The sequence below is a fragment of the Budorcas taxicolor genome, chromosome 16 (genome assembly GCF_023091745.1).
Source record: "Budorcas taxicolor isolate Tak-1 chromosome 16, Takin1.1, whole genome shotgun sequence".
NCBI lineage: Eukaryota > Metazoa > Chordata > Mammalia > Artiodactyla > Bovidae > Budorcas > Budorcas taxicolor.
Genome location: NC_068925.1, coordinates 61,594,468 through 61,606,958, shown reverse-complemented (window position 1 = coordinate 61,606,958; position 12,491 = coordinate 61,594,468). Strand labels below are relative to the sequence as shown.

At 36.1% G+C, this 12,491-nt stretch overlaps 1 protein-coding gene across 1 annotated transcript in view; it reads right to left on the bottom strand.

Moving 5' to 3' along the window:
* Positions 1 to 12,491, bottom strand: part of AXDND1 (axonemal dynein light chain domain containing 1) — a 73,107-nt gene that overhangs the window by 36,780 nt on the left and 23,836 nt on the right. Inside the window, exons 11-16 of the mRNA XM_052653580.1 lie at positions 11,612 to 11,732; positions 7,048 to 7,149; positions 6,046 to 6,209; positions 4,579 to 4,654; positions 2,261 to 2,495; positions 518 to 719 (exon numbers count right to left, since the gene is read on the bottom strand). Coding sequence (XP_052509540.1) covers positions 518 to 719; positions 2,261 to 2,495; positions 4,579 to 4,654; positions 6,046 to 6,209; positions 7,048 to 7,149; positions 11,612 to 11,732 — 900 coding nt within the window. The remainder of the gene's footprint in view (positions 1 to 517; positions 720 to 2,260; positions 2,496 to 4,578; positions 4,655 to 6,045; positions 6,210 to 7,047; positions 7,150 to 11,611; positions 11,733 to 12,491) is intronic.

The following is a 12,491-nucleotide window of genomic DNA, read 5'->3' as shown; positions in this document are numbered from 1 at the left end:
AAAAACTCACACTCACACCCTTTACATTCACTTCTATACCAGTGAGGCCACAAAGTAAGAAGTATGAATTTTAAAATCCTCTCAAGAGATCAACTTCCAGCATGACAGTGTGAGGAGAAAAGGTGACCCACTCTCCGGTGAAATTAGTAAAATTACTAAAACAGAACAATAAAATATTGAAAGCCTCTGGACATGGTTTCAAGGACAGACAGCAACTGAAGAAATACATATTCAAGACAATTTATGAAGAGTCAGTAGGAAGGGCAAGAGTCCATGGTATTTGAACGCAAACTACTGTTCTTCCCCTTCCCAGCTCAGTGAGGCAGAAACTGCACTGTAGATTGCTGTAGTTAAGAACCCAGGACTCGTTCACCCTCCAGCCCCCAGTCAGATGGCTTTCTTCCTGGGAGGAACAGGATGTCAAGGTTTCTCATTTGATCCCAAATACCCATTATTGAGACTAAGTACTGAGAAGTGGGGACTCCTTTCTACCCAGCAGATAGCTATGAGAACTTACAGGCCAGAATCCATATCTATGTACTGTGGAACAGTGCCAATAATGTATAATGATGAATCCAACTGAGACTTCATCTCATTTATTTTTTCATTAAGTCCCTCCCATTCTTCAAGAAGCAGGTCAGGAAACTCCAGGAGGCTTTCCAACTTGAAAGAACAGAATTCAAAAGAACTAATCAAAGTTGGGAGAATTTTAGAGGTACCTGGAAAAGTGAGAAAATCATTAACTTTCAGAAGTAGTTATAAGTCTATTTCAATAATAAATTATGAGATCCTAATGGGTAGGGGCATATCTTCTTTAAGTTTCATATTACTCTACAGCTTGCCTAGCAGAAAATGTTGCAAAGAGTAGCTCCTAAACAAATATTTAGTGAATAAAAATTATCTAATCAGTGCTATTCTAACTGATGGACTATTTTTATTGATGATAGTTTTTACTTTGTCTTATCTTCTTGGTGGACAATGAAATACATTAAACACAGAAACCATGAACTACAGTTTCTGTTAAAGGCATTAATTCACTGAGTTATCCTGTTAAGAAGACAATGATGAAAAACAGCTTCTTCATGATTACAGGATAGTTAAAACAGAAACCAGAACAGATAATAGTTCTTGAGTCATTTTTCAGGTCACTGTTCAGGTTTACATAGAGTTTTGGTCTGCTGCTGCTGCTGCTAAGTCGCTTCAGTCGTGTCTGACTCTGTGCGACCCCGTAGACGGCAGCCCACCAGGTTCCCCCGTCCCTGGGATTCTCCAGGCAAGAACACTGGAGTGGGTTGCCATTTCCTTCTCCAATGCATGAAAGTGAAAAGTGAAAGTGAACTTGCTCAGTCCTATCCGACTCTTAGCGACCCCATAGATTGCAGCCTACCAGGCTCCTCCGTCCATGGGATTTTCCAGGCAAGAGTACTGGAGTGGGTTGCCATTGCCTATTCTGAGTTTTGGTCTGAATAAGGACCAAGTCTAGATCCTAATCTTTGATTGATTCACTGTGACATCACGGCAAAATACCCTCTCCAAACAAATGGTGCTGGTGGTGGTTTACTCCCTTAGTCGTGTCTGACTCTTGTAACCCCATGGACTGTAGCCAACCAGGCTCCTCTGTCCTCGGGATTACCTTTGTCTAAACTCATTTGCAAAATAAGAAATGAAAATACTCCCATTTCAGAGATATATAAAGAGAAATAATTTTTCAAAAAACAACTTTTTCTTGTCCTTGATGAAAATATTTTCACTGCCTTCATCAGTAAACTTTAATCTTTTAGGAGTTTTCAAAATGACTTGTTAATAAATGACTTGCTACCTCGTTGCACATGTCTATGAATACACTGAAAGTGAAAGTGAAGTCAGTTGCTCAGTCCTGTCCAACTCTTTGCAACCCCATGGACTGTAGCCTACCAGGCTCCTCTGTCCACTGGATTTTCCAGGCCAGTACTGGAGTTGGTTGCCATTTCCTTCTCCAGGGGATCTTTCCGATTCAGGGAGCAAACGTGGGTCTCCTGCATTGCAGGTAGATGCTTTACCATCTGAGCCACATTAAACTCATCAAATGGTATATTTAAATAGATGCATTGTAATGAATTATATCTCAATAAAGTGATACTCAATGCTTTATTTTGCTTTTTAAAACTAAATGTATTATTTTGAATTTCATTATTAATTGTATTGAAACTAATAATTAGTATTAAAATGCTTTATACTGTCAAGCCATCTAATTATCATTACCATTGGTTTTTTTCCTTACCATTATCCCCATTTATTCTTATTTCAAATTCTTTGTAGAGTCTTGCTATATTTTTCAAAATTTCCTCCATGAGCTTCTGCTCTGGTGGTATATTTCCCTCCATACTTTTATGGCGACCAAATATCCCAAGCCCAATATCTGTCCAGTTTTCCTGTAACCGTTTAATAATCTTGAGAGAATCATATTTTGACACTAGAAGATCCCCAGAAAATTTGTCTCTGTCTTCAATCAACATCTGGAGAGTGAAAAGGGGACGAGGAAATTAGTACATTATTCACTAATGATTTCATCAAAGTCTACTCACGTGACTCCCAAATATTTTGGAGTTATATATCTTATTCGTCATATCATTTCCTCATATGACATACAGTCTATTTTTAAAATTAAAATGAATTTAAATTAATTTTGATATTCTACAAGATAACCCACAGTTTACCAGGAAGAAATAATTATATTCAGTCCTATGTAGGTAAAAATATTAGTGAGAGGCAATTAAGCCTCAGAGAGCTGAGCATGTATAATCACTATTTGCTTTGATAAGGATGTAATATTTCTATTTATATGATCCCCACTATACTGGGAAAGTTCCTAGAATGTATAAGTTTTCGTTTGTTTAACCCAAAGTACAAGTGATATACCTGACATATCAATTAAGTATTTGTGGAAAAAATAAGTTACAATTTATATATAAAGTTTGCCATTATTTCAAGACTCAGATAATGTAAACAAATCATCCACACTTATTCGCAACCAGTATTGGAAAGCATTGTAGCAGAGCAATTAAGAGACAGACTCGGCCATTTACCATTTATAGGTAACTAAGGCAAGTTACTTAACATTTCTAATCTTCAATTTCCACATCTGGAAGATGGGGGATTACAGAACCTGCATCAGGTGGATACCATGAAGAAAAAGTATAATAACATATGGAAAGCACCTTCAGCCTGACAAGTTAATGAATGAAAATTACTACTATTCCTACTAAAAAAAAGAAGCATGATTTTTTCAGTTTTATCTATGCAATGTCAAAGAGATGAACATTAAAAAAAAATAAGTCACTAAACTAACTATATTGTATGTATGACAACAAACATTTTCAATTCTGCTCAAATCATTCCAAAAGAAAAGAAAATGGTTTCTTGGGATTGGATGAGATTTCATTAGGTCATGAGTTTGATGTTAACATTTGGAGGAATTCTTTGGCCACCTGATGCAAACAGCTGACTCATTTGAAAAGACCCTGATGCTGGGAAAGATTGAGGGCAGGAGGAGAAGGGGATGACAGAGGATAAGATGGTTGGATGGCATCACCGACTCAATGGACATGGGTTTGGGTGGACTCCAGGAGTTGGTGATGGACAGGGAGGCCTGGTGTGCTGTGATTCATGGGGTCGCAAAGAGCTGGACACAACTAAGCGACTGAACTGGACTGAATATTGTATTTTCCCTTACCAGACTACTGTAACAGGATAGCAGTTTGACTAGCAAAATGAAGCCTATTTTCAAAGTTTGAAAACATTACTTTAAAAAGACGTTATTAATAAACAAAGTGTGCTCTATATATACAATGGAATATTATTCAACCTTAAGAAAACAGCAAGTTCTGATAAATGCTGCAATGCTGGATAAACCTTGTGGGAATTATGCTGAAGAGAATAAGTCAGTCACAAAAGGATTAATTCTACATTATTTCATTTATATGAAGTGCCGAGAGTAGTCAATTTATAAAGACAAAGCAGAATGGCGGTTGCCAGGGGCTGGAGGGAGGAAGAAATGGGAAGTTACTGTTTAATAGGAAGAATTTCAGTTCAGGAAGATGAAAAAGTTCTGGACATGGATGGAGGTGATGGTTGCACAATAAAAGGAATGTACTTAAGGCTACTGACCTGTACATAAAAATGATGTATAAATGGTAAGTTTATGTTATGTATATTTTACCACAGGTTTTAAAAAGATGTTATTAATTTTTAAAGTCCAATGTGTCCTTAAGACAAAAGCCAGGTACATGAGAGGCACAGATGTTATTTATGTCTGACAATTAGATGAGAGAATCAGAACTATCTTAATTGCCACCCAAGTATCTTTTCCTAATCTTTTTACTGACAACCTAACTTTGACCCCAAAATCTAAAAAACAGAACTGAGAACAGAATATTAAAGAGTATTTTTTAAAGCCTCTGTAGTTTTAATGTTTTCCTTGTCATTCATAAAACCTAGTATGGCATTTTTAAAGGATGAGATATGATTCAGTTGTAGGTAAGAAGTAACAAGTTTGCAAACAGCATTTTGATTACCAAGTTGTTTACTAGAAAGTCTTACCATTAGCCACTGCTTGAAGTCTGGAACGACTGATTCAAGTGTCTTTTGTTTATGGGAGGATAAAATGTCTTTTTCACTGAAAGAAGGAAAAAGAGCGAGAGTGTGGTCTCAGGGCAAGATATAAACAAAGAAAATCATGAGTCCACACATAATATAACAATTAATAATCTACTTCTCCCTAATGATTTTCCCAAATGCCTTCCAGGTTCAGCCTCTCCCTCACAGGCATTCATTTTAAAATTTACAAATACAATATAAATTCCGATCATAATCAGACCTGAGGAAGCAAGTTACAGGGTCAGAAGCCATGGCAGTATTAAAAGGGTAGCCTCTGGGTCCTCAACATCCAAAATTAGGTTATCATAGGAATAATTCCTGCTGAACACAGTGGCCAAAGCAATATATAAAGAGAAAGGAAACCTAAAGCATAATTAAGACTCAACATTTAGGTCAGGAGCCCCAACTTCTGGTTAAAAAATTAAAAAGTGTTTCCTTTAGTATCTTTTGAGGCCTCACAAGAAGAAAGCTCTTGATAAAGTCCTTCCTGAGGAGAAAGGAGAAGAAAGCCATTGCCACCTGTGCTCCTCTCCCAGCTGACAGTCAACAAGCAGAAGGTGCCCAGTGGCAGCAGCAACCAGCCTGGATATACACCAGCTTCTGCTGCCACTTCCCAATCTACTAACTGGAACACCTCTTAGAGGATATGAAAAACTGAAACTATTCTTCTCAGTTTGACATGGAAATAGTACCTAAATGTGTTTCCTCAACAGACAAAGCATCTTAAAGTTAAAAAAAAAAAAAAAACTTTAGAAAACATTGAGTCCAGCCTGCATTTAAAGTATGAAAAGTGAAAAAGTGAAGTCACTCAGTTGTGTCCAACCCTTCGTGACCCCGTGGACTGTAGCCCGCCAGGCTCCTCCGTCCACGGGATTCTCCAGGCCAGAATACTGGAGTGGGTTGCCATTTCCTTGATTCCCACTAACCCTGGCTATGATTTAGTCAACCAGCCTCCACTTAACTACTTTATAGGCAGCTTCTTCCATTATCAAAGTTCTGTTACAAAGTATGATATCCAATCAAAACCAACCTCCTAATAACTGCCAGTCATTGATTCTACTTCTCTGCACATGCACTATGCTACAGAATTTGCAGATGAATCCACATATGAAGTGTGCCAACAGACATTAAGTTGATTTTAAAAAGAGAGTAAAGAAAAGAAAAAGAGTTGGATTTCAGTGGAAGCAGCAGCAGTTTGGTACAGCGATCAGTATGATCAATATGATGTAAGACCATTTAAGCTCCTAGAAGGATTGTGCCCTTGTAGGACCAGCTGGTTACCTCACCAAAATCAATGTCAGAGTAATTACAAGGTAAAAGAGAAATGAGATATAACGAGAGAAAGATCTGGACTGAGTTATCAAACATGATGTCTTATAATCAGAAAAACAAGATTCTTGGAAGACCCACGTATTATTTCTGAAGAACTGCTGCCATTTGACAAGGCCATCCTTAACACTTTGCAATCTCTCCCTTGTAGCCTCTTCATTTCGCTCCACTTCCTGTTGAAATTTATTCACTAAATTTCCCCATTTCTGTGTCAACTTCTGCAATAGTGCAAGGTCTGAAGTGTCCTAGATAAAATGCACAGAATTGAACCACTTACTCATTTATCCATGTAACAAATACTTACTAGCATGCACCAGGCCATTATTAATACTGTTAATACTAGAGACATTCATAGAAAATGGATCAAAAATTGAACAGATATTCCTCTTTCAAAATATCAGTGACACTATTATATAGTCCCTTTGGTGGTGAATTTTTCCACAGTAAAAAAAAGAAATTAGAATCAAGATTTTTTTTCCGTTGCAATATAAGCCCAGTTTCCTCACAGGACTTGGCAGGCTGGGCAGTACATTCGAAAGAACAGGAATTTCAAAGTTAAACAGAACCAAATGTAAATCCTAGTCATTTATTGGCTTGGGGGATATTATTTAATTTCAGATTAGTTTTTCTTTTCCAAAAAATAAAGACCCTAATATATATCTCACAGGATTGTTGTAAGAATTAAATGAAATGACTAGTGTAAATGATTTAACTCTAGAAACATACTAAATGCCACTTCCTTTCTTTGCAACCAAATGTGCTCACTGAATTTGCCCATCAAATTGTATAGAATACATCAATAATCCGATTATTTCAATGAACATTTTTGTTTAAGCACTATAACTCTGTAAGTAACATCTGCAGTGTTAACTTAGATAAATTATTCAAACTGCTCGAATCAGAAGACAAATAAAAAGAGCAGCCTTTATTCACTTTTCCTCAGGTTTTTCATTCTGCCCCCAATAAAGCACAAATATAAACTATATTTAAAATTTAGTCTATAAACTAACAAAGGCTTCTTGCAGTTTCAACCCTCAATAGGTGAAGTCTCTTTTTCCATGACTCAAGTGAATCGAGCTTTACCTTAGATGATAGCAGTACGATGAAATGCTTAGTATAATTATTCCAGCTTTTTTCACTGAGGTAAAGTCTTTTAGCCAACAGGACTTTATTTCTTTCAATTACCTATTTTTAGAAAGTACTAAAATTAGGAACCTAAAACATTAACAAACCATTGTAATTTATTAAACCCAAACCAGTTTCACACATCAATTTTTCATTGAATCATTAATTTGATGACAACTTCTTTTTTAAATCATGAACTAATTTGAATCACAAATCCATGTTTTCTTAAACTACTGAACTGGAACCAAATTGAACATGGTATACAGCAGAGTCTCTCAAACAATTTTATCTCAAAACTCCTTTACACTTTTAAAAATTACTGAGAACACCAAAGAGCTTTTATTTACATGGATTATATATACTGCTCTTTATTGCTTTGGAAATTAACTGAAATTATTTAAAATATACATTTGTTAATTCACATAAACATTAATAAACCCATTGTATTTTTAAGTTTTTTCTTAAAAATAACTATGTTTTCTAAAACAAAAACTTGAAAAGAATATACAGTTTCACATTTTACAAATCTCTTTAGCGTTTCCTTAATAGAATAGGGCTGTATTTTCATTTGTTTTTGAATTCAATCTGTTGTAATATCCCAAACCATGTAGCTTCAAGAAAAATCCACTATACATTCACATGAGAATGAGAAAAGGCAAATATCAACAGTGTTACAATGAAACTCCTTTTGACCTCATGAAGAGTCTTATGGACCTCCAAGGGGGTCACATTTGAGGACCACTGATATACTAAATCAATTATAGTCATTCAATGAATAACTGACTATTCAAGATACTGTGTATATGATGGTAAACAAGAGACATAGTCCTTATTTTCAGGGAGTTGACATTATAGCTGTTATTTCCTATTGTTCTTGTTCAGTCACTTAAGTTGTGTCTGACTCTGCAACCCCATGAACTGCAGCACACCAGGCTTCTCTGTCCATCACTATCTTTCTGAGTTTGCTCAAACTCATGTCCATTGAGTCAGTGATGCCATCCAACCATCTCATCCTCTGTCACCCCCTGCTTTCCTTTTGCCCTCAGTTTTTCCCAGCATCAGGGTCTTTTTAAATGAGTCAGTTTTTCACATCAGGTGGCCAAAGTATTGGAGCTTCAGTTTCAGCATCAGTCCTTCAATGAACATTCAGGGTTGATTTCCTTTAGGATTGACTGGTTTGATCTCCTTGCAGTCCAAGGGACTCTCCAAGAGTCTTCTCCAGCACCACAGTTCGAAAGCATCAATTCTTCAGCCCTCAGCCTTCTTTATGGTCCAACTCTCACATTCATACATGACTACTGGAAAAACCATTGCTTTGACTTGCCGGACCTTTGTTGGCAAACTGATGTCTCTGCTTTTTAATACACTGTCTAGGTTTGTCATACCTATTCTTCCAAGGAGCAAGCATGATGATCTAATACAAAACCCCACTAGTTCAAGATATTCTTCTATAGGAATCTCTTACCAGTGGTCAAGTTCTCTACTGTTTAAATACTTCTAGATGAGGTAACTCCCTTGTTTTTTTTCTCCCACTGAACATACTAGTTCCCAGATTTGTTTCTTTTTTCTTTTAAATTAAAGTATAATTGAGACCCTGATCCCGGGAAAGACTGAAGGCCGGAGGAGAAGGGGGCGACAGAGGATGAGACGGTTGGATGGCATCACCGACTCAATGGACACGAGTTTGAGTGAACTCCGGGAGTTGGTGATGGACAGGGAGCCTGGAATGCTGCAGTCCATGGGGTCACAAAGAGTCGGACACAACTGAGCTACTGAACTGAACTGAACTGATGTATATTACATGTTTCAGGTGTACAACATAGTGACTGACCATTTTTAAAGGTTATATTCTATTTGTAGTTATTATAAAATATTGACAATATTCTTTGTGCTATATGATATATCCTTGTGGTTCCAACCAGTCCACTCTAAAGGAGATCAGTAGTGGGTGTTCTTTGGAAGGAATGATGCTGAAGCTGAAACTCCAGTACTTTGGCCACCTCATGCAAAGAGCTGACTCATTGGAAAAGACTCTGATGCTGGGAGGGATTGGGGGCAGGAGGAGAAGGGGACGACAGAGGATGAGATGGCTGGATGGCATCACCGACTCGATGGACGTGAGTTTGAGTGAACTCCGGGAGCTGGTGATGGACAGGGAGGCCTGGCGTGCTGTGATTCATGGGGTAGCAAAGAGTCGGATATAACTGAGCAACTGAACTGAACTGTGGCTTATTTTTCTATCTATAGTAGTTCATACTTCAATTCCCTTCCCCTGCCTCAGCCCTCCCCCTTTTGCTCTCCTCACTGGTAACCACTAGTTTATTCTAACTGTGAGTCTATTTCTTTTACAGGTTTGTTTCTTATATCATATATTTACTGTCACAATTGTTTCTCTGGACATATCAATGTCTCTTTTAAAGTTCTGCATCAGAATAGAACTTTCATGTCAGAGATGAGATCTGACTATTCCAGAGGAAAGTAGGACAACATTTTCAATGTGTTTAGGGTCATAATTTTCTGTTAATATTGTAATTTCCAGATGTGACATTAGGCAATCAACCAGGAAACACTGAATACTGTATTGTGGGACGTTGCCATAATACTTTCCTAAAGCATCTTGTCATTGTCGACAGGCTGCTATATTTCAATTCAGTTGTCATCTTGGGTACCAAAGTATTAAATAATAGAACCAAAGTGACTTATCCAGTGATCGTAATACAGTTAAATCATTAAAAAAAAAGAACCACTTTCCCTAATTTATTAATATCTAATTAAAGTTGAAAGTTTTAACACATTCACAAACAACAGAAATAGAATACCTGCTCATACTCATAGGTTCTGGTGAAAAAAAGAGCCCTTAATTGGGCAATAGACAGGTACCCAGTAGAGAAGAAACAAGAGAAAAAAATACTTTTCCTTTTCAAGGCTTATAATAGAATAGTTGCATTATTCATTAATTAAATATATATCTTCATTTCTAAAGATTTTGTCTACATGAAAACAACCTAAATGTCCAATGATAGATGAATGGATAAAGAAGATGTGGTACATACACACACACACACACACACACACAAACACACACATACAAACACATACACACACAAACACATACACACACAAACACACACATACACAAACACACATACACACACAAACACACATACACACACACTGAGATATTACTCAGCCATTAAAAAGAATGAAACGCCATTTGCAGCAACATGAATGGACCTAGAAATTGTCCTACCAAGTGAAGCAAGTCAAACAAAGACAAGTATCATATGATGTTCATATGTGGAATTAAAAAAAAAAAAATTGTACAAAAGAACCAATCTACAAATAGAAATAGAGTCACGGATGTAGAAAACAAATATGGTTACCAAGGAGGAAAGAGGGGATGGAAGGGATAAATTGGGACATTGAGACTGACATATACACACTAATATATGTAAGACAGATAACTTGTAATGACCTATACTGGAATAGGATTTTAAAAAGAGTGGCTATAAATATACATATAACTGATTCACTTTGCTATACAGGAGAACTAACACAACATTGCAAATTAACTATATTCCAATACAAACTAATTTTTTAAAAATAAATAAAAATTAACAAAAATTTTTATGAAGATGTGGTATGTATATATATATACATATATACATACATATATATAATATACATAATGAAATATTACTTAATCATTAAAAAGAATGAAATAATGCCATTTGCAGCAACATGGATGGACCTAGAGATTATCAAGGGCTTCCCTGGTAGCTCAGCTGGTAAAGAATCCACCTGCAATGCATGAGACCCCAGTTTGATTCCTGGGTTGGGAAGATCCACTGGCAAAGAGATAGGCTACACACTCCAGTATTCTTGGGTTTCCCTGGTGGCTCAACTGGTAAAGAATCAGCCTGCAATGCAGGAGACCTGGGTTCGATCTCTGGGTTGGGAAGATCCCCTGGAGAAGGGAATAGCTACCCACTCCAGTATTCTGGCCTGGAGAGTTACAACTGAGGGACTTTCACTTTCCCTTTCAGAGATTATAGTGCTAAGTGAAGTCAGAAGCAAAGACAAGTAACATGATATCACTTACATGTGGAATTAAACACAAACAAACATCTACAAAACAATAATAGACTCAGAGGTATAGAGAAAAGATTTGTGGTTGCCAAGGGAGAAAGAGTCAGGCTGGGAAGGATTGGGAGTTTGGAATTAGCAAATGTAAACTATTATATATAGGCCAGATAAACAATAATGTCCTATACTGTATAGCATAGGGAGCTCTATTCAATATCCTGTGATAAACCATAACAGACAAGAAGATGAAAAAAGAATGTCGATATATGTATAACTGAGTCACTGTGCTGTACGGCAGAAATTAAATACAACATTGTAAACCAAGCATACTTCAACAAAAATTTTAAAATAAAACAAAATTTTTGTCTAGATTATTGAAAATTATAAAATGAAACTTTATCTAGCCAAAAAAGAAGCTGATTTCAGATGAAACAACCTTTACGGATAATTCATATGTAGCTGAGCTCCAGATATCTCTTTCTGCCATTAACTGTTTAATATCACTCTCCATCCTTTCTCTTTGTAATGTATATAAGTCATGATATTCTTCTACAATTCTAAAAGAAAAATTAAAAAACAGATACATAAATACATATCTCAAAAAAATAACTTTGTTCTAAAGCAGGCAATCTGTTCCTTTAAAACTCATCATAAGGTAATTATGGCATAACTGCTGGATATATTAGTAACATTAACATACAGGAAAATAGAAGAAAAAATATTCACATTTCATGTATAAATCTTACAGAGGTCTTAAGGAAAAAGTTTAATATACTGTTCCCTGCTCTAAACACTTTTCATCATATTCTTCTTTATTCTCTAGAATTTTCACACCATGGTATTCTAGTGGTATAACAAGACATATAATAAAAAATTCTAAATACATGTAGTAGTAATATAACTGTTTTTAGCTTTTTTTTTCTCATTGAATTTAGAATTCTTTACTAAGATAGGCACAAAGCCCAATAATTGTGAGCTATATTTTAAAATTATATATAATAAGCATAAGATTTAAAGAAATTCTCTACCAATCAAAAGCTTAAGTTTAATTAAGTACCTTTATCTTAAATCTTTTTTCTTCATGTTTACCAAAATATATCTTTTCCTTCTAACTGAATTAAAAGCCCTTCCAAGATTAAATACAAACACAGAAGTTATAAAGTGATTGGCAGCTTTTTACAAACCTTTTGAAACACTTCCTCCTAAAGAATATTAGGGCTTCCCTGGTGGCTAGGTGGTGAAGAATCTGCCTGCCAATGTAGGAGACGCAGATTCTATCCCTAGATGGGGAAGATCCCCTGGAGAAGAAAATGGCA